The 24,774-nt window shown below is 41.5% G+C and overlaps 2 protein-coding genes across 2 annotated transcripts in view; one reads left to right on the forward strand and one right to left on the reverse strand.

The window, feature by feature from the left end:
* Window positions 1–21,753, forward strand: part of fhod3b (formin homology 2 domain containing 3b) — a 71,983-nt gene extending 50,230 nt beyond the window's left edge. Inside the window, 21 exon segments of the mRNA XM_087178951.1 lie at window positions 1,829–1,923; window positions 2,904–2,937; window positions 2,940–3,014; window positions 4,649–4,952; window positions 6,401–6,463; window positions 7,049–7,156; window positions 7,278–7,412; window positions 7,838–7,888; window positions 8,678–8,868; window positions 9,575–10,123; window positions 10,211–11,139; window positions 11,928–12,086; window positions 12,845–13,027; window positions 13,699–13,818; window positions 14,737–14,898; window positions 15,016–15,206; window positions 15,424–15,616; window positions 17,303–17,326; window positions 17,910–18,096; window positions 18,724–18,885; window positions 19,122–21,753. Of these exon segments, the coding sequence (XP_087035077.1) occupies window positions 1,829–1,923; window positions 2,904–2,937; window positions 2,940–3,014; window positions 4,649–4,952; window positions 6,401–6,463; window positions 7,049–7,156; window positions 7,278–7,412; window positions 7,838–7,888; window positions 8,678–8,868; window positions 9,575–10,123; window positions 10,211–11,139; window positions 11,928–12,086; window positions 12,845–13,027; window positions 13,699–13,818; window positions 14,737–14,898; window positions 15,016–15,206; window positions 15,424–15,616; window positions 17,303–17,326; window positions 17,910–18,096; window positions 18,724–18,885; window positions 19,122–19,204 (3,998 nt within the window). The 3' untranslated portion in view covers window positions 19,205–21,753.
* Window positions 21,754–21,875: 122 nt separating this feature from the next.
* LOC111668805 (retinoic acid receptor RXR-beta-A-like) overlaps window positions 21,876–24,774 on the reverse strand; it is an 8,124-nt gene continuing 5,225 nt past the window's right edge. Inside the window, exons 6-11 of the mRNA XM_087178952.1 lie at window positions 24,677–24,685; window positions 24,274–24,469; window positions 24,107–24,148; window positions 23,891–23,982; window positions 23,682–23,787; window positions 21,876–23,533 (exon numbers count right to left, since the gene is read on the reverse strand). Coding sequence (XP_087035078.1) covers window positions 23,386–23,533; window positions 23,682–23,787; window positions 23,891–23,982; window positions 24,107–24,148; window positions 24,274–24,469; window positions 24,677–24,685 — 593 coding nt within the window. The 3' untranslated portion in view covers window positions 21,876–23,385. The remainder of the gene's footprint in view (window positions 23,534–23,681; window positions 23,788–23,890; window positions 23,983–24,106; window positions 24,149–24,273; window positions 24,470–24,676; window positions 24,686–24,774) is intronic.

Raw genomic sequence — 24,774 nt, forward strand, 5'->3', positions numbered from 1 at the left:
ATCCGTCAGCAGCGGTCCCACACAAAGTGGCCAAGTTACAGGAGAGGGTGACACTCTGGCCCGTGCTGACTGAGGGGGTTAATCATGTTTTCATAAACACACTCTGATGTGGTCTGCTCTGATACGCCATATTGTCCATGCGGCCGACTGCTGTGACACATGGCTCTGAGCTCGCAGCAGGAGAGGACTGTTAGGAATGCTCTGGCCTGACATGTTGGGAGTAATTAACCCTGATTGATAAAAGATGAACTGCCGCTGCTGAAGCAGTGGGCCTTCAGCACACACACACACACACACACACACACACACACACACACACACACACACACACACACACACATCCACACATCCACACCCGTACACGCATGCACTCATGCGTCCACCCACACGCTCTCTCACGCACCATGCACACACAGCAGCTGCACCTGGGAATTTTGGCTTATCTACAGCATTTTCACGATTTTCATGCCCCTCTAGAGAAGAGGAGAGGAAAAATATATGACAGACGCTACAGCCACTCATCATAACATGTCAAAAGAACCCGCTCTAAACACAGCAAGAGGAGATTAGATGGTACTTTTTTGAAGAGCATTCAAGTCTGTTAAAGTATTTGATTTGGTTGTTGCTCAGAGGTTGAAATCTATTTTTCTTTTTTTTTTTTCCCCTAGATGTTTACAGTTCTAAGCAACTGGTGTGTCAGTTTTTGCAGTTAATACATCTCTGAACATGATCGCTACAGGCTCATCAACCATCATGTTGAAGAAAAACTGGAATTTCATGACTTTTTTTCAGAAAATTCTCTCATGTATTACCCCCAAAACCATAGTGTCTTCCAGGAAACAAACAGGCCTTCCAAAAGTGTTCTGCTTTCAGTGTGTTCACATGTTTATATTTCACTTTTTCCCCCATGTCAGCCAATGTATCACCTAAAGTTGCAGTGGGTTCAAGCTGAGCTCATCCTGCTGCTGGTGTGTTCTGTGTGAATGTTTTAACTCCTTATGTGTGGATGACCACAGAGATGTTAAAAGAAAAGGCCACATATTTAAAGGAAACTCCTGATTTTTTTCCCCACATCTGTCCAGTGGTGTTTGTCTCCCTTCCCCCCATCTCCCTTCTTTAACAGAAGCCCTACACTTTTACTGCCCCCCTACTGAGATCCCTTGGCTCTTATTATGGTCTTATTTATGTATCCTGTTTCAGATGGAAGTAATGTCAGCATCCAGTGAGGCACTCTGCTCAACCGCCCCCACCCCCTTCAGTTGTTTCTTCTGACTTGAGGGATGGTGGACGAGGGCTGTTTTTCTTTTTAGGTCTTCACCTGATTATTGCGATTACCTCTGCAGCAGCTCCAGTTCTTGTGTAGATTCAATCACATCATTGACCCGTTTCACTAACAATTCACTGGAGTTTTGCTTATTTGTGTGGCTGCCTCTCCGTATGTGCATGCTACAGCAAATGGTCATCTCGAATATGCACAGCACATCATTCGCTATAACTGTTTCAATCATTTGAAAACAAAGAAAGGTTCCACCTCCTTTGCATAACAAGGATCCCACTGAGATTCATGGTTTCAAAGTATACACACACACACACACACACACACACACACACACTCACACTCAGATTCAAACATTCAGATGATGCACTTTCTTTTTTTTTTGTTTTGAGCAGGAGAGATGTGAAAACAGTGATGGACTGTTTTAAGAGAGAAGACGAAAATAACAACTGAAGTAGCAGATGATTAACCAACCCCCATCTCTCTCTCTCTCTCTCTCTCTCTCTCTCTCTCTCTCTCTCTCTCTCTCTCTTTCTCCCCCTCTCTCCCCAGCTCTTGGTCAGATTATGCTGTATGTGGATGGGATGAACGGCCTCATATCTCACAATGAAACGGTCCAGTGGCTTTACACCCTGGTCGGATCCAAGGTAAAGAATATGAACATTAATTTTAACAAGAGCCCCGTTACAGCTATACAGTAGATGGACTTTGAAATCAACTCAGCAGCTCCATCTGGGCGCCTGACAAAGTTGAAATAAACCATATAGTTCACTACTCTGAAATTTCATACCTCACTGCTTTGTCAACATGCAAGCAGCTCTCCTGTCATTGTGGTCTTCAGCCCTCTAGTGGCCAGATTGTGTCATGGAGCAGCACATGAGGGAACCACATTGTCCCTCTCCCCTTTCCCCACTCTTTTATGTTCTTACTAATTGCTTTTCTGCCTTCTTGTGTAGATATTGACATAATATTTGGCATCCACCTTTTTTTTTTCTTTCTTTTTTTTAAATCGAACCCTGTCTTCCTTCCATGTTTTTGTGTGGCAAATTTCCATTAGCAATATTCATTTTGACCACGATCATTCGAGTCTTGCTTGTCCAGTCTTAGTGCTGATTTGGCAGCTGTTCACAAGTGTTAAATTCATGCTGATGATTTAATCCCCTCTTTAATTATGTTGATGTATTACTCTCAGCCAGATTTTGCATTGCCAATTTTTCTTGTGCATCAGTTTTCTCTCTCCTTTCTATATTATCTTGTGGTGTGAATTGTTGTAAACTTCTGGCATGTTTTAGTTATCTTGCTTTATTTTGAGACTCATCTCTGTTTTACCGTTTATCATTACCCAGCTATTCTTTTATGCAGATTTTACTGCTTGACTAATAGTACAGTATGGTCCACTGAGCTGTCAATGTCAAACAACACTTTTATCAAACCTCTCAAGACTGTCCAGACAGGAAAGGCTTTTCTAAGACAATGTAATGCCATTTAGTATTTGGAATTTAAAGGGCTAGCACCTACTCTGTCATGTTTGTCTGTAGTTGTTAAAAAAGTTGCGTTGTGTGCTTAGATCTGGGGGCTGGTGTTGCTCTGTATCTTGTATATTAACTGTGTTTTTCTCCTTGTGCAGTTCCGTCTGGTGGTGAAGACGGCGCTAAAGCTGCTGTGGTGTTTGTGGAGTACACAGAGTCTAATGCCACCCTGTTGATAAAGGCTGTGAATGTCGTGGATGCCAAAGGAGGTAAGAGCCCAGGCTAACCAGCCAGCAGTTCAGTTAATAGGTCAAACTGAAACACCTACCAAACCATCAAAACCAGTGAATGACTGGTTTTCACAACATTGATTCAGTCATGTTATAGATTTAAATAGGGGATTTAAGTCACATATTCTCTCTATATACACATATTTAATCCACTCCTAATATAGTATAGTCCACATGGTGCTATTATAGTCATTTCTGGATGTTAAAATTAATATCTGCAGACAGACAATTGTCAGAGCAACCAACTTTGAATTGATAATGTCATAAGGTGTTTGGTGTCAGTCCATTGAATTAGTGACTGTGGACTCACTGTGTAAAAAAAAAAAAAAAAACTAACGCCACCATGGCATACACTACTTCGGTTTCAATATGGGCATTTGCTTTTAGTTTATACTTAGGCGTGTCCAAGTGTTATTTTTCCATACCACTGAAAATATACACAGGGAAGTACAACGTATCCTCGGTTGTAGATCTGACTCCGCTTCGGCGCTGTCTCTTATACACATCTGAGTATTACTCATTTTCACAGGAAACGGCTTTACTGCTAGCCTTGTATTATGTTTCAGTCTTGGGGAGATGTGTCTACTCTGTCCAGAGCCAAAGCAGAGAATTTAATTATATAGTAATTTAAAGAAAGGCGAAGAGGAGGCCGCTGCTGCAAAGTGACATTTAAATTAATTTTCCCCACTGTCAAAGACATTCTCCTGCCACTGGTGGAAATAGAAAACTTCTGTAAACACATGATATGAGCTATCTGCTCTCTGTCTGAAGGCATGCTTCCTTCAGTGAGAGTGCATTGAGCTTAAACTCCACATTGCCATCTGTTTTATATACGACAAACCTTTGTAACTACACAAACTCAGAGAAACCACAACTGGTGATTCAGGCAAGAAGCAAATTGCAATCTTGTTTAATTATACAGTAGCTTGGAGTATGCTTTATAAAAGTGCCAGAAAAACTTAGTCAGACAGTTCCTTTTTGTGGAAAATATGTTAACCCTTTATTCCACTTTTTATTATGGGTCATACATCAGAGGACAAAAACCCAGATCTTTATCTTTAAAATCACTACTGATTACTGATCGTCTTTCCCAGTGCTACATAATCCATCCCCCAATCATTAATAACAAGCTTCTTTTTTTTTCAAAGTAGCAAACCCACTAATATTTCTGGTAGCACTCAGCTCTTCAGGTACTGATACTTAAATTCAATCCAGCAGGTCATATACCAGACTAGCTTCTTCCAGTCCGCCACAGGAAATTCAAGCCGCCTTTGAAGATCACCATTTTCCATATTGTTAATGAAATCCAGACAGCCAAGAGGGATCCAAATAGCACACTGGCCGCATGTATGACCATGTATCCCAGACTATCAGTCCAAACACAGAAGATATCTCCTACACCTCTGACACTGCTTATTGAATTAGTAAAATCTTATTCTCCTCAATTAAAATCACAGGGAGATGTTTTATATTAAACAGATTTTTGTATTAATGCTACTGTAGAAGTTGTACTTGAATGTGGTTGTAACTGTTGCCTGTGCATATCAGTGTCTTACAAGAAAATGTCTAAACCTACTAATCGTCTCATACACTTCACTAATATTTCTAATTCTTTCCTGACCAGCATGTCTCTAGTGTAATCTCTGTGTGTTGTCTGTCCTGGGCCAGCCTCTGCTGTGTGTTTTCATGTGTGTCTCTGTCCACTTTCTCTCCCTCTTGCCTGCCTACATCCTCCCTTTCCTCTGTTCAACCCCTCGACCCCTCCTCTCACCCCAGAGAAGAGGAAGAGGAGGAGGAGGAGGGAGGAGAGGAGGAGGATGAGGATGAGGAGGAGGAGGAGGACGAGGACGTGGACGAGGACGAGGCAGATGATGAAAGTCATCCAGTCATTGAGTCCTCTAGACAGGGTGCTCACAGGTATTTTAGGCCAACGGGTTTCCCAAGAGTGACTTGATGTCTCATTCCCCCTCACATTTGCAGAGTTTCTCTTTCCCTCGACCCATTTGGACTCCTACTCTCTTGTATTTTGTCGTCCTAGTGTGGCTCCAGCTGTAGCAGACACTCCTAACATGTGTTTGAACTTAAAGTGTATGGCCAACATCCTCCCTAAAGCCAGTGACCCTGAAGGGCAGAGAGAATATCTCAGCGTCAAGACCAGGACATCTTCTCCTGTGTCCGTCGCACCTAAAAAGAGGAACTTTAGTCCTTGGTGTGTTCCTCCCCAGCCATCCGACTGTGTCTTCTTTGTTGCTCTGAGTAAAATGTCAGGCTCTGCACACCCTCAGTGTCAGTCTACACCAACCTCACCCCCCACCCCACCACCACACCTCTCCCTCCATTCAGTGATTTGAATCAGAGCCAGAGCCAGGTGTCTGTTGGGTTCGCAGAGAGTGAGAAGGGCAAGGACAGAGAAAGGCGCTACAGGCAGTGGGCAGGAGCTACTGCACAGTTCATTTTGTGTTATGTCCAGACCATTACAACTCACAGTGTGGAAACACACTGTCCTCCCTATCACCGGTTTCCTTGTCTCTATGTAGCTCACTGTACATTCAGCAGAGACACACGCAAGCATCATAAGGGTAAAAGCAGATATAGTAATTCTAAAAATTTTAATTTCTTCTTTAAAATGTTCTTCTTAATTTAGTCCAATGGGGTTATTTGTGGGCAACATGATTAAGCTTTGTTCCTCTCTACCTCCCTCATCCTTTAGAAATGTTTTCTTGATCATAGTGGCCAGAAACGCCTTTACTTCCCATCAGATGTGATTTATGTTTCATCTGTCATCTCCAAAGATGTACTGTACCAGAAGAAGGAAGGTCATAATTACTTCCTTTTCTGAGTTGCTGGAAAGCATTATTTTACAGACATTTACTACTCATCTGTCTTCCATTGTGGCTCTGCATCACAGTTAATCTAAGACAAGTCAATAAATTCATGCAAAGCATTAAGGAATTCAGAGTATTAGTATAAGCCACAGTCACTGCTGCTTAGTTGTTCATGTTTCTGTTGTAATAATAAACAGGATAGGATGCCATCTGAGCTGAAATGATTCCCTGTTTTCTATGCAGTAGACAATAAAACGTGATCCAGTGAAAGCTTTTGAGCTCTTTTATCTATAATGATCATCGGTAGTTGTATTGATTTCTAAACAGCACACTGTATCGGTAGGTCAGACAGAGATAACTCCTTCACTGCCCCTGTCGGCTTTGTCGTTGTATGGTCTTGCAGCCCTTCCACCTTCAACTGCTGTCTCACTATCTTGTCTGTGTGACTAACATTTCATTTTTTTTTTTTTTAATCTTTGGAGTGTGTGACCTGACTCTTGCTCTCTCTCTCTCTCTTTTTTCTCTCACTTCCATCTTCAGTCCAATGGAAACAAACAACTCTCCTGCATCTTTCACAGCTAGAAAGCCTTGCTGGGCTGAAAGGTAAGAGCAGGAGTCAACAGGTCAAGTGTAACACGAGTGCGCAGGTGCAAGAAATGTACATGTGGTGGTTCTGAGGTTTTTGTGATTTACATGAATAGTTTCAGTAACGTGCACATAATGCAGTCTACCTAAAAGGTTTTTCTGTCATCTTTGTTAACTATTTTTGATGTACACACAGTGCGATAGGAAACTATTCGAGGACAAAATGTGTACATTTGCTGTTGGATTAAACACAGCAGTGAAAAGGCCCCATAGACGAGAGTTGGTCTGGTAAAAAAGATGAATTTTATGAAAGATTGCCCTTACGCACAGACATGGACGAGCAGTGCACCTGCAGGGTACCCTTCAGAGTGTGATGGCGCTCACAGGAAAGCTGTTCAAATGCCTGGGGAGAGGTGCTTAAGAGCACTGTTCTTTTATTCAACATTTTATTCATATCTCAATGGAAACAGTCCAGCAGTATGACATCGGAATTCACATCACATCACAGATTCCTGAAGTGCTGTCCAGCCGTCTCCTCTGTCTTTCAGTGGAAAAATGTGTTAGGAGAGAACAAGGCATTTATTTTCCCCTTCTTTTTAACAGAATCACTGCCAATGGCACTCCATACCCTGGCAGGCACCAGGCTCCTGCATCACCCATCCATCACTTCTCTGGTTCAGCGGCCTCCACGCCAGAATCCAAAGCTGACAGGTCGGCAATGCAACTATATTTTTGGATGTGGTTGATTAAGGGACACGAATACCTAACGGAAGACACAAACCAATCAGTTTTATTGAAGCTGTCACAATTGTTCTCTCTCTTTCGCGTGTAGACCCGCTTTGGGGGGCTTACTAACTTCATCGTACAGACAGCATCAAGAAACGCTGGCCGCAGAGAGAGAGCGGAGACGCATGGAAAGAGAAGAGCGTCTGCAGAGAATCGAAAGAGAGGAGAGGAATCGCTTCAAGTCAGTCAAGTCACAAAACAGTAAAATTCACATCACATAGAGTAAATCTTTACTTTGTAACTATAGGCAGTTGTACAGCAAATGAAGACATGTTGGCATACGTCATTTTTAGAAACAGGTGGCTGCAGCCTTGACTCAGGAGGGATACTCGCATACCTCCCATGAGTCTGATTAAAGCTGGGCTGTGTTTTTTTATGAGGATCATTAGATATACTGACTCACAGCAGAAGGACTCTGCAAAAGTATATATTCAGCTCATGTGTCTTGTCTTAGCATTTTATGATGCTACAGTTTGTGTTCTTTGTACTTACCAAATCATTTTCAGTTAAGTAATCATTGGATTTGAAATAAAATCTTTATTTATATGATGTTATGAATATTTTTTATAACACTTTTCTGGCTCTGTATCTGTCTTTCTATCTCAGTCGAGATTATGTAGACAAGAGGGAAGAAGCAAGACAAGCCAGAGAGGAAAGGTGAGTGCGTTTTATTTCATGGTCTCACATATTCACAATCGTGCTAAAGTTGTGAAGGTAGATCCAAAAAAAAAATAAGGAGGTTTGTAAATGCTTTCTAAGATCCTTTTCTAAAATTGATAGCAGATGTGAAGTGAGTTGCACCTCGCCTCAGACTGACTTATAGCTGTCAGGGCCCCTTCAGGCCTGCTCACCATTAAGACGTCCCAGTGTTAACAGGACAAGTGTGTAATTGCGTTTTTCCATGGATGTGGTGTGGTTATCTGCCTCTGTCCGTGTGCGCAATATGACTCATGGCTCATTCTTATGCCCTCACCTTCTTCACCCCTGTGGACTGGAACATGCAGCTCATTCAGATTTCAAGAGTGTGTGAACTGAGTTCAGTTAACAAAAATGTTAAACATAAACATTTTGGCCCCTTTATTAAAGAAGGATGTCATTTGTCATCATTATTTGAGCTCTTTAGTAATGGGATTACAGCTCAGTTTTCCCATAATTACTGAGGAATAAGACAAACATGTCAAAAATGCTAACAACATAAATGCTGATATTATGGCTATTATTTGCTAAAACCCAGCCGAATTTTCATCACTTTCAATCACTGTTGGATGAAGCCTCCATGTCTCTAGAATGTCATCTTTCCAGTAGCTTTGGATTTCTTGAATGTACTGTGTTTCTACCTCATTATACCACAACAATCAAATGGCTGAGATTTAAACATCTATTAACTTCAGCACACGTCTAAACCACAGTGTGCAGACGTCTGAGAGCTACGTTTTGTTATTGCAGGTACAAGGCTGTGGAGAGGCTCGCTGCAGAGGAGTTTGAGCGGGAGCGCCCCCGAGTGCCAACGAGAGGACGGACTGAGATCACTTTGTGTTTGAGTTCCAACCCTGCCAGCCGCTCAGCGCCTCTCTGTGCCACACCCTCATCCATCATCTCACCGGAAGACACCGTCACCACTGCACACCAGACATCGGGTAAGATTGCCAACCATTTATTCATCATCATTAGTAACCGAGTGATATGAGCGTGAATGGACTGTAAAGTTGGCTTACAGAGCTGGAAGAGACAAATACTGGCTGTCAGTGTGCCTGGCATTAACAGCTGACAGGTGATTATGACACAGAAATTAGATTCTGCTGCACTTCTGTTGAAAGGGGTCATTGAAAATAATTACTTGACTCTGCTTATCATAATTTGTGTAACTGTGTCTAAAGAGGGTGAGAAGGAGGTGGAAGTGTATATATACACACATATCTAAATTTCCGACTTTTGAAATGGATGTAATGAGGTTCTGATTAAACCGTGTTAATGATTTGAAGGTAATTTCTCATGGTGCAATCAAAAAAAGTTTTGTGCCTTTTAAAGTTACAGTAGTTTATTTTTCTAAAACAAACTTCTTGAAGATTGTAGAAGAAGTTTTTTTTTTTTCTTAGAAGCTTTACAGTTGTTACAGTCGTGTTTATGGTCGTGAGTCATGGTCACAGAATTTAATGCCTGCTTTGTGAATTACAGTCTGCTGCAATCTCTCAGCACAATTAAGGATACGTCAGGAAGCAATTTAAAGCTGTTTTAATTATAAACACAAAATGTTTCTGAAGACTATCAGATAATTTAAAGACACATGACTGACGTACTTAAAGTAAAATTTTTTCTTCCACATTGTTTTGATTTCTCTTCCAGGAACAGAACACATCTCAGAGCCAAACCTTGACCCACAGACCAGAACCAAAAGTCCAGCGCCAGAGTTAGCAGTATCAGAACCTTCCCCCACACCTCCCCCCGAGCCAGAAAAGCAACAGACTGAGACAGAGTCGCCTGCGGAGACAGAGGATGTTGCTGAGTCTGACCAGAATGTAGTGGCAGAGCCGGCGTCAGATGAACAGTCAGGCATGGAGCAGGAAGAGAGGCAAGAGCAGGAGAAACTTGAGGAGCAGAAACAGTGCATGGATGAAGCAGCGGTAGAAGAGCAGGTAGAGGAAGCAGAGGTAGCTGATGTAGCAGAGGTGGGACAGCCAGATGTGGAGGTGGATGTGGAGCTAGAGGAGGAGTGTGAGAAGGAGCAGCCGACGGAAAGGGATGTAGAAGATAGTGTACTGCTGAGTGAGAAGGAGAGACAGAATGAGGAAGTGAATGAAAAAGACAACTGCTCTGCATCCAGCATCTCCTCTACGAGTAGCACTCTGGAGAGGGAGGAGCGGGAGGAGAAGCTCACCACCGACACTGAAGCAGGTACGATTGGTGCTAATTTTATTCACTCACTTTGTAAATCAGTTATGATTATTCCTCTCAATATCAAAATTGTTTCCACACCAACAGCTCAATGGACTCAGTGCATTAAAGACGCAGATGTGAACGACCAGTGCAGCAAAATTCTCAACAGCAAGCGCTTCATGCTGGACATGCTCTATTCTCAGACGACAACCAGCAAGGATGAGGGGAATGCAGGAGAAAAAGACAAAGAAAAATGTAAATGTGAGAAGGAGACGGAGGTCAGTGACTCCTCTGTGGCTAGTTTGGCCAGCAGGATCTCCACACTGGAGGCTAATAGACAGGCCAGAGAAGAAAATGTGAAAAAAATGGAGGTGGGTCACCTGGACAACCAGGGCAGTGTCCGAGCAGTGGCAGAGAGGTTTGGAGATTTGGTCAAAGGTTTAACATCTCCTCTTGAATTGGAGGCCTCAAAAGAGCAACAGCAGCAGCAGCAGACTGACAAATCATCAACCGCTGCATCGTCAGCTTTACCTCCTAAGAAAGAGTCGGATTATATCTGGGATCAGCTAATGGCTGCTCCCAGGGAGCTGCGCATCAAAGAAATGGACTTCACAGACCTGAGGGACGAGGATGACTTGGACATTTTAGATATGGACAGTGTGATGGGGTCAGGTGACCTGATACCACCGCCTCCTCCTCCACCGTGCAATGCTGCCCTGCCACCACCCCCACCATTGTTTGGGTGCCCCCCACCTCCTCCCCTGCTTGGCAAAATGATGCCGCCACCCCCACCATTCATGGCCCCTTTCCCTCCACCCTCCCCTCAGCTCAGTCGAGGGGAGGTGCCTCTATTCCAGAAGAAGAAGAAGACCATCCGTCTCTTCTGGAACGAGGTGCGTCCTGTGGACTGGCAGTGTAAGAGCCATAAATTCTGTAAGGAGTCCCTCTGGTCCAAACTGGAGCCAGTTAAACTGGACACATCCAAGCTGGAGCAGCTGTTTGAGTCCAAATCCAAGGAGCTGCCTGTCACGAAGGTAAATTACTGTTCAACCGCTGCTACATTAGAACCATACAGTATTAACATACGCTTTTCTGCAGTTCTGATTTGGTTGTAAGAACTCTGGTGGGTGTCAAATGTGACTGAGGATGCACAGGGTCTAGTAAGCATTTAAAATGGGTGAACCCGTTGTCTCTATTGGTAAGACGGACATTAGAGATGAATTTGTAAGTGTTATTGAACTGAAAATGATAAACACTAAACTCTTTTCATGACCCCTCCTGTAGCACCACCATCGGCAAATTTCCACATTTATATTCCCCTCACCAAGAGCGAGGGACACCACCCACCCCCCGACATTGTCAGTAGCACCAAACCTAAGCCATTATTTCCACTTGTATACAAGAAGATATGTAGAAATCCCATGACTGTAATAACTTTTTTTTGCTTCCAGCACCACCCTCAACTTGGCTTTTTCTGCACACTCGTTTTTTAAGCCGCAGTTTACACGTTTTGCATCACATTCACATTTTCTTTTCCATGTATCCATCCAACCATTTTGTTTTTCTGGTGCAATGAGAGGTGCAGTCCCGCAGGTAAACAAGTGAACCAGAAAAGCGACTCTATTATGGGGAACAGAACAGGAGATGCTCTTTGTCACATTTCCATTTTTATGAAAAATGGCTCAAAAGTCAGGTGTGTTTTTACACATATTTTGTGTAGTGCATCTTTAAGCCATTAAGAGCCGTTTCCACTGCTCGAGACACATGATCTAACATGCAAAGCTTAACCTTGATTTCTGATGGCATTTTGTATCTCTTATAGAAAGCAGCTGTTGATGGCAAGCGACAAGAAATCATAGTCCTGGATTCAAAACGAAGCAACGCTATAAACATTGGCTTGACTGTCTTACCTCCTCCGCGCACAATCAAGACTGCTATCCTCAACTTCGATGAGTACGCACTAAACAAAGAGGGCATTGAGGTAAGCATTTTATTTAAAGGGATTCTGTCTCAGGACACATGCTATACATTTGAATTTGCGCTTTACGAGCACCGTCTAGTGCAGTCACATAAAATAAAAGCCATTCAAGCTCACTGGGTCCAAAATAAACATGGCTATCTTGAATGATATTTACCCAGCACACCAAAATACACTGGTGGATTTCCCCAAACAAGAGAGATTTAACTCATCTAGATGGGATTGCCCACAATGTTGACATATCATGTGATTTTTCTGGCTGCATGGCTGGATTTTCAGTTGATCTCATGTAATTAATCATAGTGATGATTAAAGGTTAGCTCCACATGCATATTTTCAGCTCGTTTTTAAAAACCATACCATAGACTTTTGAAGGACTTCACATCAGCAGATAATGATGGATGTTGCATCCCTCTGGTATTATATAACCTGCAGTTTTCAGAGCTTCTCCTTGACTTCGTTTTCAGCAGAGAGGAGTATTTCTCTCCACCTTTTGTCTCTGGAGGTATTTTCAGCCAGACAACAAAAGCGAGGTTGAAAGTTCAGATGTCACAAGTTTGTGGGAAAGCTGAAAACATCTTAGATAAACAGAGCTAGAAATGTCAGAGACAGTTTGTTTCCTCTCCATCTCTATGATTTACTCCCCGACATGTAAAAATTTTTGCACAGGCACTGAAATGCTTTTGATATGCCTGATGAATGATCGTATGAGCCGGCTCCTTTTCCCCTCCCCTCCTCTAATTTCTTCCTTCGTCTCCAAGAAAATCCTGACAATGATCCCCACAGAGGAGGAGAAGCAGAGGATCCAGGAGGCTCAGCTGGTCAATCCTGATATTCCCCTGGGCAGCGCTGAACAGTTCCTTCTCACCCTCTCCTCCATCACCGAGCTGTCTGCTCGCCTGCAGCTGTGGGCATTCAAGATGGACTATGAGCTTATTGAGAAGGTCAGACACATTCCTGTTCATTCTAATCACATGCAGATACATCACACTTTAAAAGGGGTGGGCGCTTATAAGTCAAAAGTCATTTTTTTTTAAACATTACAATACACATGCTATCATAAATTAAAGAAATTGTTTTAGGAAATACGCTCAGTTGTTTTCTTGCCAGTAGTTAGATAAGAAGATCGATAATACTGTCTGATCTGCATGATCTGTATGTTAAATATGAAGCTGCAGCCAGCAGCTGATTAGCTTAGCTAAGCATAAAGACTAGAAACAGGGGGAACCAGGTAGACCGGCTCTGTCCAAAGGAAACAAAATCAGCCTACCATTAAATCTCACAAATTAACACATTATTCCTCAGTTTTTTAATTTGTACAGAAGAATTGTGAAAACATACAAACAAAGTGACTGTGGACATGGCAAGGCTAGCTGTTTCCCCTTGTCTCTGGATTTTAAGCTAAGCTGAGCTAACTAGCTGCTGGCTGTAGCTTCACATTTCACGTACAGCCATGACAGTCTATCTAAAAAGCAAATAAGCGTATTGAGCTATTCCTTTAAATGTTTATGTTTTTATCAACTTACTGTACATCATTATCAGAGGAGAAGAAGAACAGAATTAACAGGTGAGGATCGGTAATGTCCTTCTTCACTGTATTTTCATACTGTTTTAGGAGGTGGCAGAGCCTCTGCAGGACCTGAAGGAAGGGATGGATCAGCTAGAGAAAAACAGGACACTCCGCTACATCTTGACCACACTGCTGGCCATTGGAAATTTCCTCAATGGCACCAATGTGAGTAACCCTCAAACCATATATGGCTTTAAGGTTCCTCTTTTCTTCACTTTCCCTCCCTCTGTGTCTTTCACCCGCTTCCTCCATTTCCTCCCGCACTCCTCCTCCTCCGCCAACTCCCCCGCAAACATATTTATTTGGCAGGGATAACAGTGGACTCTGTGTGCAGAAGAATGTGCTGCCTGACTGTCTGCAGCAGACACTGTCCTTCTACAGTAAAAATGCTCGTCAAGGATTCTGCTGAACCTGGCTCTGTCTGTCTGTCTGTCTGAGAGCAAAAAGAGGAGGGAGGTTGTGTGATTGCGCGTTTGCTGGAAGTATGTGTCTGTCTGGCTGCTCGTGTGTGAACTTGCATCTGTGTCTCCGACTGTGGTTTTTTTGGGGGGTTTTTTTCTGTCTCACTTTGTGTTTTTGTGTTTCTGCAGCCTTGCGTGTGCTTTTGTGTGCATGCATCTGTGTGTAAGTCTACGTATGAGTGAACGTCTGGGATATGAGAGCCAAACATGCAAAAGGGAAACATAAGTCATCAACATCAAAACAAAGTAGTTCCCGTAAATAATGGCTGCATTTATATTTTGCAGTAAGCCATTTAAAACTGGCATAAGAACAAGGGAGATCCTGTCAGGATTATGTCTTTCAGGATACGTTCAGCCTTTTGTCTTTGTTTTTTTTTTTTTTAGCTTTGCTGTGGTGAGCAGAGCAATCGGTTGGGACTGAAGTAGATTGTGGTTTCTGATAATCACAGCCTAATGAATATCTACTCAGCGCACACCACTTTTTTTTTTTTTTTTTTGACTGCACCAAAAAGGAAATTCACTGCAATTTGGTCCTCGAGTAGGGGCTCTTGATTTCTAATTTCAGACATGTTGTTTCCGTCCCACATTCTGAGTGTGTTGCTGTGTATTCATGCATCTTTAGGCTAAAGGCTTTGAGCTGAGCTACTTGGAGAAAGTCCCAGAGGTGAAGGACACGGTTCATAAGCAGTCTCTGCTGCACCACGCCTGCTCCATCGTGGTTGAGAAGTTTCCAGACAGCACTGACCTCTATTCTGAGATAGGAGCTGTCACCCGCTTGACAAAGGTGAGCCTCGCCTACTTTTCAGAAACTCTTTAAACAGGATCAGTTTGTGCTTTTATACGTACTATAAATAGCAGTAATTGCAAATGAAGAGTCCTCTGTCTGCGATCTTGTCGCCAGGTGGACTTTGACCAGCTTCAAGACAATCTGGCCCAGATGGAGCGAAAGTGCAAAGCATCATGGGATCACCTCAAGGTCATTGCGAAACATGAGATGAAACCAGCGTTGAAACAGAAAATGTCCGACTTCCTCAAAGACTGTGCAGAGAGAATTATTATTCTGAAGATTGTACATCGAAGAATTATCAACAGGTATATTCAGGTGTAGAGCAAATGCCTCCATGCTAAATTAGATTACATTTTTCTTGCATCTTCTTACAAATATTTTCACTTGTATTTATGACAGTTTCAGTGTCCATTTTTAGTGTTTATTCAAAGGGATTTTCGTTACTTTTTGAAGCATGTTTAAACATCGTTTCCACCAGAGGATCTCTGTCCAGTGACGTGATGTTTCTCTACACATCTGCAGGTTTCATGCCTTTCTGCTGTTCCTGGGCCATCCGATATATGCAGTACGTGAGGTCAGCATTCATCGCTTTAGCAAGATCCTGAGTGAATTTGCCCTGGAGTATCGCACCACGAGAGAGCGTGTGCTGCAACAGAAACAGAAGAGGGCCAACCACCGAGAGAGGAACAAGACCAGGGGAAAAATGATAACAGATGTAAGTGGTCTTCACCACGAGCAACAGTCACATGTACACTCTCCATTTCCTGATTCTCGTCTTTGTTTAGTTAGTATTTTCTCAATTCTTTGAAACAATATGAACAATCCCTTGACACTGGTTATATTCTTAATCTGGTTAAAGCACCAAACATGGCCATTTGTGACAGACACAGCATAGATTCGTAATGACATCAGCATAGTTCCTCAGTCCTCACATGTATAGGTTACTGTAACAACAATCAGTGAGTTGTTTTTAGTGTATCCCATTCTGTAGCTGCAGCAGGCTAAGAAAGGCCAGACCAAATACCTCCCTGCATGATTAAAATCCCTTAAACCCAGAGGAGTCAGCTGGTCAGAGTGGACTCCACAGCAAGCCTTGGCAGGGGCCCCTCAGTCTTCAAAGGGACTCTAATTCAATCACTGTGTGAAAATTCAAACCCTTGGATGTCCCTGAAGGAGAAATAACAAGACCCACACCTTAGCCACACTCTTACAAAGGTGTCCAGTCAAATATGCTCTCCTGTACCATAGCTTGTATGTATCTGTAGTTTTTTTATGTTATGTACTTTTTTGCCAAGAGTTAGATGAGAAGAGTGATACAAAACTGTCATCTGTTCAAAAAGATGCTGGAATCAATGGCCTGCACCTGCCTGCAGGGAGGGAAAGGTAGTCTGGTTATGTCCAAAAGTACCAAAATCTGACAACCAATAACCCCAAGTAAAACCACAAATTGTTGTTTTCAATGTAATTTAATTTTAATTTTGTATTTTTTTTTTTTTTTTTGTACCAATAAAACAAGATATAATTTGTTAATTAATATGCTTTAAGGGCGGCTAGAAGTTTTCAGCTCCTTTCCCGTTGTTAAGCTATAAACTAAGCTAACTGGCTGCTGGGTCAAGCTAGTTCACACCTGGTGTCTACATGCGTCTCCACACACTATATCCAAACAGACATGTATGTGTGCATGTTTTTAGCCAGTCTGACAGCCTGGTCCATTGTCATTTTGTCTGTTATGTGTGTTTGTGAGAGAGAGAGAGTGTGTGTGTGTGTGTGTGTGTGTGTGTGTGTGTGTGTGTGTGTGTGTGTGTGAGAGAGAGAGTGAGAGAGAGAGAAAGGGCTGGGTGAATCAATGCAATGCTCACAGCTCTACAATGAAATTTTGGGTTTTATCTTTTTGAAATGGTTAAATATTTTCGGTTCACCATGAAACTGTGTTGGAACTAATCACACTGCGTCAGAGGACATCAGTAGAGCAGGCCCTTCAATGTGGCCCAGGACGCATGTGTGTTCCTACTGCTTAAAGAATGTGTCCACATGTGGCCCAGACCACCTCCATATGCGTTTTGAGTGATCCGATCTCAAATGTGTCTCTGGACTTAGAGCTGTGTATTTGTGATCAGATCGCCCGAGGTCTGAACAGGGCCTAGTGGTATCTATCTCCTTATCTAGGTCCCAGTATAAAAGCAAATGAGTGTATTTAACAATATGTTGAACTATTCCTTTAACATTTATAAACCAAGGACTATATGCTTTTTTATGTGTCAGTGTGTGTATATACTGTATGTAGTCTTAAATTTATCCAGCTGAACACTGTTTCCTGAAAGATTTTCACTTGATAGCAGCAGTATACTGTATCTGCAACACACCTTAATGCTTTTTTTTTCCATTTCCTTCATCTCTGTAGAGTGAGGATGACGATGATAGTGAGGTATGGGGTAGTAACTTTGTGTGAAAACAAGTGCATGTGAACTATCTGTGGTGACTAACATTCAACCAGGTCATGCTGTCGCACCTTGGACAATAACTGCCGTATTCTTGAGGATTAACAAAGGACGAGTCATTGGTGAGACTGACAGGTTCCGTGTGTGTGACTCCACATGAATGAGGAAGTTCGATGGTGATGACAGGGAGAAAAAAAGAGGCGGTTGCATGATGTTGAGTGAACATCTCTAGGAGTCACAGATACTTCCTGGTAGAAAATAATTGACCTCAGGAGGACACAAAGCTGAACTCTTGAACCTGGCATGTCTGCATTTTTGCAAGAAACAGTCATAGTGAAAAAAGGGGATTCTGACTTTTTTGTTTGTCACAAAATAAATGTGTATGTGGAACTTGTGACTCTGTTCTTGTAGTTGACTGGAAAGTGCTGTTTAACAAGTTTTATATTCACATCTTTTCCTCACAGTTCCTCCTAAATACTAAATGTACAAGAGCATGGAGCTGAGTTTAACCATCTCCTACCAATAAAATATCAGCTATTGTAATCCTGTGTCCCCCTCCCTCCCCTGCAGAGTGGTAAATTTGGCAGCGCCCCATCAGATGCACAGGAGAGCCAGCCTCAGGGTATCCAGTATGCTGAAGATGCAGCTGAACATGAGAACATGAAGGCCGTGCTGAAGAGCAGCCTGCACGGCGGGGAGAGTGGGACGTCCACGGTGCCGGGCCTCCGTACACGCACCAGAGCTGGCAGCACCAGAGGTCACTCTCGTAAACATGTTATACCGTTACAGCCCCTACATCGCTTTTATATGATTATTATATATAATATCACCAGCCATTCAATACACTGAGACATGCACTGGTATTTATAGTCATGGTAGCAGCAGGACACTGCCATGGCAATGTCTGTCTGTCAGGCTGTCCAACACTTTGGTCCAGACTGAAATATCTCAACGAGGTTGTGACGGATAGCCCTGAAATTTTGTACCATGATTCATGATCCCCAGAGGATGAATCCTAATAACTTGGGTGATCCACAGACAAGTAGCACAAGATGTTTGAATGAAATGTCTTGACAACCATTGGATGGATTGACTTCCACATGTTCACCTCCCTCTGAATTGTAATAATTTTGGTGATACTAAAACTTTTCCTCTAGTGTCATTATCAGATCAAATTTTTAATTTGTCCCATCTTTTTTTGTTTATGACTAAATTCTCGCACTGTACAAAATACCCCAGCTGTACTATATTACACTTGCTCAACATCAGCATGTCAGTATTGTCATTGTAAGTATGTTAGCATGCTGCTTTAAGCGCTCAGCTCAAAGCACCTCTGCGCTTACAGCTACAGCTTATTCTTATCCATCCTGATCTTATTGTTTAGGGCGTATTCCCCCATGGTGCTCTGGCAGTGACGACCCAGTGAACTGCACAGACGACACAGCTGATGAGATCATGGAGAGGATTGTCAGGTCAGCCACTCAGGGGCCCAGCCAGCGGACTCAACCTCGAGAGAGGAGACGATCTCGAGCCAACCGAAAATCATGTGAGTGACATCATCTGGACAAGTGGTGTGATTTATTAACATGCACAGCAGAATGCGATCAGCTTTATGTGCAAACACTACGGCCATCTGTGAAATGCATTGAACTGCACTAACCTGTATCAAAATGCTAGACAAATAAAGTTTGATTGATTGATATAGAAATATAAAAAGCTCTTATTTATCAGAATATGGCATTCTCTCACCACTTGCCCTTATTTTTCTTCCTGTCTGCACAGTGAGAAGGACACTGAAGAATGGTTTGACAACAGAGGAGGCCAACGCTCTCGGTTTGTCCAGTGGTTCAGAGATGCAGGTATGAGCTGGGCCTGGATCCCACCGGACATTAAGACGTCTGGAAGCCCTTTCACTGCCCCCTCCAACCCACTGCACTCCAACTTGGCACTAAAATCCCCCGCTAGCTTTGATGAGTTGATCTCATTTTTATGCGTTTGGTTTACATAGGCTTGACGCAAGTGCTTCCTGAAGAAAGTGGATAAAAAGCTGAACACGATTTTATTCATGAACTGCAGGGCCAGAGAGAGCAGAAACAGAGCGCTGCATTCAAACCACTAAGCTTTGCTGTTGCTGGATAAACATCGATGATCTGCATTCACAAGGCTTAATCACCATCATCCTTCGAACCTGACATTGCTCACAAATACCTGCGCAAAAGCGTATTTTTTAAGGCCAAAGGTATCGAAAGAGTTGGCAGTGCATATGCTTCAATCTCAGTGGCCTTGACTGAATCAAGAGGGCAAGAGGTGTGGTACAGACACTAAACTCCACTAACTGTGTTTGCTTTGGTTTAGTGTCAGCCCTGCAGCTTTAGTGACAAATTGAAGTGAAAGACATTTCATCTATTGTATAGATGGTTTTGTGCAGAGGGTTATTCTGTTATATACTACTGTGGTAGTTTTGTGTTTCTATTCATTTTGCTCAAGAAGGTGCTCAAATAAGGAACAATTGCACTGGATGTAAAAGTTGAGTATCAATGGAATGTGAAATCCTTGACACTGATGAACCACTCTGACATCTGAATCTGAAAATATACTCAACAGTTTTACCAGCAATTTAACAGTAGCACAGTTTTTAATGTTTAATCCAAGTCGACAGGTTCAAAGCAAGTGTGCATTAGTTTACTGGGTACGAACAAATTTATCAGAGACAGTGCAACTATTTTTCAAGACCACGAGGAGAAAGAGAATGTTAATGTGGTTAAGACTGGTAATACCACTAGTTTCAGACTAATGCTCATCACGCAAACATTTTTAGCTTAAGTAAACTTAGACAAGTTGTATCATGTGACCTATTCTCACCAATGGACTGAACAGTTGGGGACAGCTTGAGGAAGGCGGGCACAATGTTACAGGTGTGCGATCTTCGTAAGAGTTATGTAGTTTTATTTTGTAGAAACTATGAGCTGCACATTTCAGAGTGCCTTTCAGAGACAGTTATTTATTATGACGTTTTCAGGGACATATAAAATCAAGAAAATGTTACTACAAATGTGCGGTCTGTAAGGGGCGAGAGGATCATATTGCAATCATTTGTGAGCTGTGATTTATTTTCACCCAGTGTTTTTAAACTTGTTTTGGCTAAGCTTTCAGTTTTATTTTTTTCCCACGTTATATCTTGGATCAAATAGTTTGTTATGAAGCTTTAAAATATTAATAACAATTTAGGGATTGGTTATGCACATTAGCTGTATCCTGTTGCCTTACTGTAGAATACGGGCTTGCGTTGTTCCACTTTAGTCGAGATCTAAGTAAAATATAACAATTAAAAGTAGATCAGACCAAATTAACGTGTAGTTCAACTGGCATCACTGGAGATCTCGGTTTGTCATTTTCAAGACACATAAAGTATTCCTTCATTATTTAACTATGAATGTGAACATCAGGGGTTACATGATAATTAGTAATATGGACGCACATAAAATATCCATAATTTATCTACTTTAAAACATGTAAATCTGTAATGAACTGAATAAGAAGGAGCCCGCAGTTTAACCTTTTTGATTATGTGGGTATGCTTTTGAACTATTGATGAGCTCACTGTGCTTTTGATTAATTTAGAATGGCCTTGGCTACACTATAACAGCATAATTTAAAACTATCCAATCGCAAATTTTCACTGTGATGGAAACATAGCCATTGAGAGAAACAAGATTCTAGAGCAACATCATGCTAAAGCTACGTGAAACCACACCAGCAGTACGTTTTTGTTTTGTTTGTTTTATTTAGAATTTACTGAAAACTATTCAGCACCTTAGACTCAATGTGTAGCATGCAACTTAGAACTGAAGTTACGAGGGAAGAGCTCATCGTTTCCCGGATTGTACTGACTTTTGTCAAAAACAAGACACAATAGATGTGTAAAGTAATATAGGGGGAATGCTGTAAAATGATGTACATGTCATGAAAATGTCTTTTATGTTCTTCTGTTTTTTTTTGCTCTATGTGTAGAATAGTGTATTATAGACTAAAAAAGCAGTATTATTCTAAATATAATTTAAACAAACCAAGCCATGCATGGTTTAAAAAGGTGTCACTTCTGCTTGATACAAAGGGAGGTTCACTTTGGTTCTCAGAGCTGTAGGGTTTGTGTGCGTGTTATTAAAACTTTTTACTTCACAGACTGATCATATTTACCAGCTACTCCTGTGGAATCCCTTAGAAGCCTTTTGATTTCATTGCACTCAACATTTTCCTCTTTTCTTTTAACATTAGCCCACCACACACATTGCTGCCTGTGCCATAACATCACTGTGGAACTTGGACACAAGCGCTATACAACCAAGGCTTCTATTGCGTCTATGTGCCCACAGCAAAAACTATGTAACAACTACAATAAAAAGGCTCATTAAAACATTGTTTCTTTTAATCTTCTTTCAGATGTGTTGTTTTGGCTTAGAATCTGGGTTTCTTCCAGGAAGAAGTTAACTTCACATTTAACACTTTCAGAGAAGAAAAAGCAAACCAAAAAAAGAAAAAACTTAAGCCTCCTTTATTTTTAGTCCACACAACCCATGCTTCAAGTCACTTTATGTTCAAGAGCATACAGAGGTCGATGACGAGCTTAACAACACAGCTCATCTGGTGTTCACACATGGCCATCATACAGACCTCATTTGGTCTTGTTTAAAATTCCTATGTCCACAGGTGTTATGGAGCTAAATGTGATTATGGTTTGCTTTTAATAAATTGCAGAGACATTACAATGAACAAGACAGCTACCTAAAAAAGGGGGAAGTAGGAAATACAACTGAGCATCAAAACAAAACAAACAAAAAAAAAATTAGCTGAAACAGTCTCAGCAAATCCAGTGCAACCCAAGACACGTTCTGCTTTATACTAGCTGAAAACTAAAAACAAGGGCACATCATAAGAATTAAATAATTTGTATCTCCTGATCATAATTCAAATTTATCAATATACATTTTCCCTGAACAATTACTTTTGCACAGTACCTTAAAATTGTATAGATAAATTACAAAATGGAGTATTCCCTTTCCACCAGACATGATTTACTTTGTAAAACCCCTGAAAGACTGACAGGCAGAAAGCTCTTTTGCATTTTACATTTTATATTGCTACATTTTCAACAAAGATTAACAAAGGGATTTTCATTTTTGCATATTTTCTTAGGTTTGTGGTTTGGTGTGCGTCTGCACCAACAATGTCAAATTATCTATAGCACCAAAAGACAAACACCTGACCATTTTGGATGCCAGGTGTTTATTAAAAGTATGGTTTAGAAATATTACATAGCAAGTATGCAGTGCAGTCTAATCGTTAACCACAAAGTGATAAGATTTATAAAATGGCAAAGAAGTAAACAACACTACCTGTATATTATCAGATACAAAGCTGATCCTCATTCAACATCGACAAGTCCAAACTGACAATTTCAATCACTGACTTGTCGTCTATCCCAGGGTCACTGTTGGGATTTTATATTCTGCAATGGATACAAGTAAATTCAGAGCTGCTGTTGGACACAGTTACCGGTGACTGTATAGTACAATAATACACTTTTAGATCTGATCTGAATTAGAAATTATAAAAAGAAGACGACATCCTTAACGCATACTCACGATTCAGGTTGCCTTCCTTTTAAAAAACAGGGTTTAGGGATCGGTTCAGCTGGAGAAACAACTGAAGCTTAATGTTTGAGGTGTCTAAAAAGCTTATATAAAAATGTGTACCCAAATTATATCTATTCCTGTGAGGGAAATATGTAAATGTTTACATTTTTAAAAATACTTTTTTAAACCGTAGTTACTCATGAAGTTATTTCAACATATAGCACCAGCTTGTAGATCATGCCAAGCCTTGGGTTTGGTCTTAAGAGCAAATCTGTGCTGCACTAAAAAAGTGTAACCCAGATAGCAGTGAGACAAATTGACAAATCTTCAAAGAACTTAAAGTGCCACTCCAGTCCCACTCCAGCTTCCCAGACTTCAGCTATCTGAACCTAACCACAGTACACATTTCCTATCTAAGACAACTGATGGGGAGCTTCAAGCATTTCCATGAGGAAAGTGTCAATAGGTGTGTCACCAATCAGCTTGAAGAAGAAAAGATGCTCCAAGCACTTCAAGCCAATGGATCGCAGTGCTGGCAGTCGAAGAAGGAGCTTAGCAAACCTGCAGGGAGAAAAAAGGATATAATTTATGTTCGAGAAGGTAAACAATGTTCCAGAGATGTTTAACTTTGTCATTCTACACCGCAAAACAATGCAGTACAGTAAAAAAATAAAACTTTGTCATGTTTGTTGCAGCTCAAGACATTTACCTTCCCTGCTGCTCTGGGTATTTCTGTTTGCAGTAGGCTTCCAATGATGCATAGACCTTTTCTCTCAGGAGCTCCACCTCACTGGTGTTGGAGAGCCCTTTAGCATCTGCAGGAAAATAACATTTTCATTAGGGGCAAGACACTACTCTGTAAGAAAAAAAATGTAATCTTACTTATTTATATTATCAGCTTCTTGCACTGTCAAGCACCTGGGTTGAAGAGGACGATAGCTCGGAGGCAGCCCAGCTCTGTTTTGTCCATTTGCATATCTCTCATTTTATTGACGAGCTCGGTAAGAACCCTAAATAATGACAAGCAATGCAAAGATTTTTGGAAAAAGGTTTTAGAGTGTAAAATACAAAGACCATAATGAGAAAATTACACTTATTTTACTGACTTAATGATATTAATAAGCATAAAATTACCTGTCAAATATGGCGCCGACCTCTGCACTCTGCACACTCTCCCTGTGTTAGATATTAACAATTATTATGCAGATACTATGCATATGTAAAACATTAGCCAAAAGCATTACATTTAGTTGAAATTTAAATGCAAGTATGCTGGAAATTTTTTGTCTCGATCAATGTACCTGTCAAAAATGGCTCCAACTCCTGCACTGTGTGCACTGTCGCGTTGCAGCTCAGAGGCCAGGAGAACTCCATCCTTCAAGGCAATGGAGCGATGGGAGAACGAGGCAATGAGGAGCTCATTCCATCCTGACAAATGAAATACAATAAAACACAGGTATGTCATGATAGCATTTCCTCCCAAGCATTTTAATTGTTCTTAAGGTGAAATTACCCTTACAATGAAAAGCTGTTGTAAAGAAAACTCTTTCCTTCCTCAGGTTGAAACCAGTTGTACGACTATGCTCGACTCATCCAGCAGCACCTTTTGCAAACTTCCTGCCTTCCCTTTAGATTTATTTCCATTGGGTCCTGACTAAGTGCGTCATTGCAACACACTTCAAGTTAAACTAAAATTATTATTGCCAGTTGTCCCTTTGAACAAAAAAAAACAAAACACTTGGGACATCACCAAACACGTAATAACAGGGACCTAGCAACAGTTACTGCAACAATGTCCTCCC

This window comes from Seriola lalandi, unplaced genomic scaffold (assembly GCF_002814215.2).
Source record: "Seriola lalandi dorsalis isolate HSWRI2012SDOR001 ecotype SW California unplaced genomic scaffold, Sedor1 jcf7180002054762, whole genome shotgun sequence".
In the NCBI taxonomy this organism is placed as follows: Eukaryota; Metazoa; Chordata; class Actinopteri; order Carangiformes; family Carangidae; genus Seriola; species Seriola lalandi.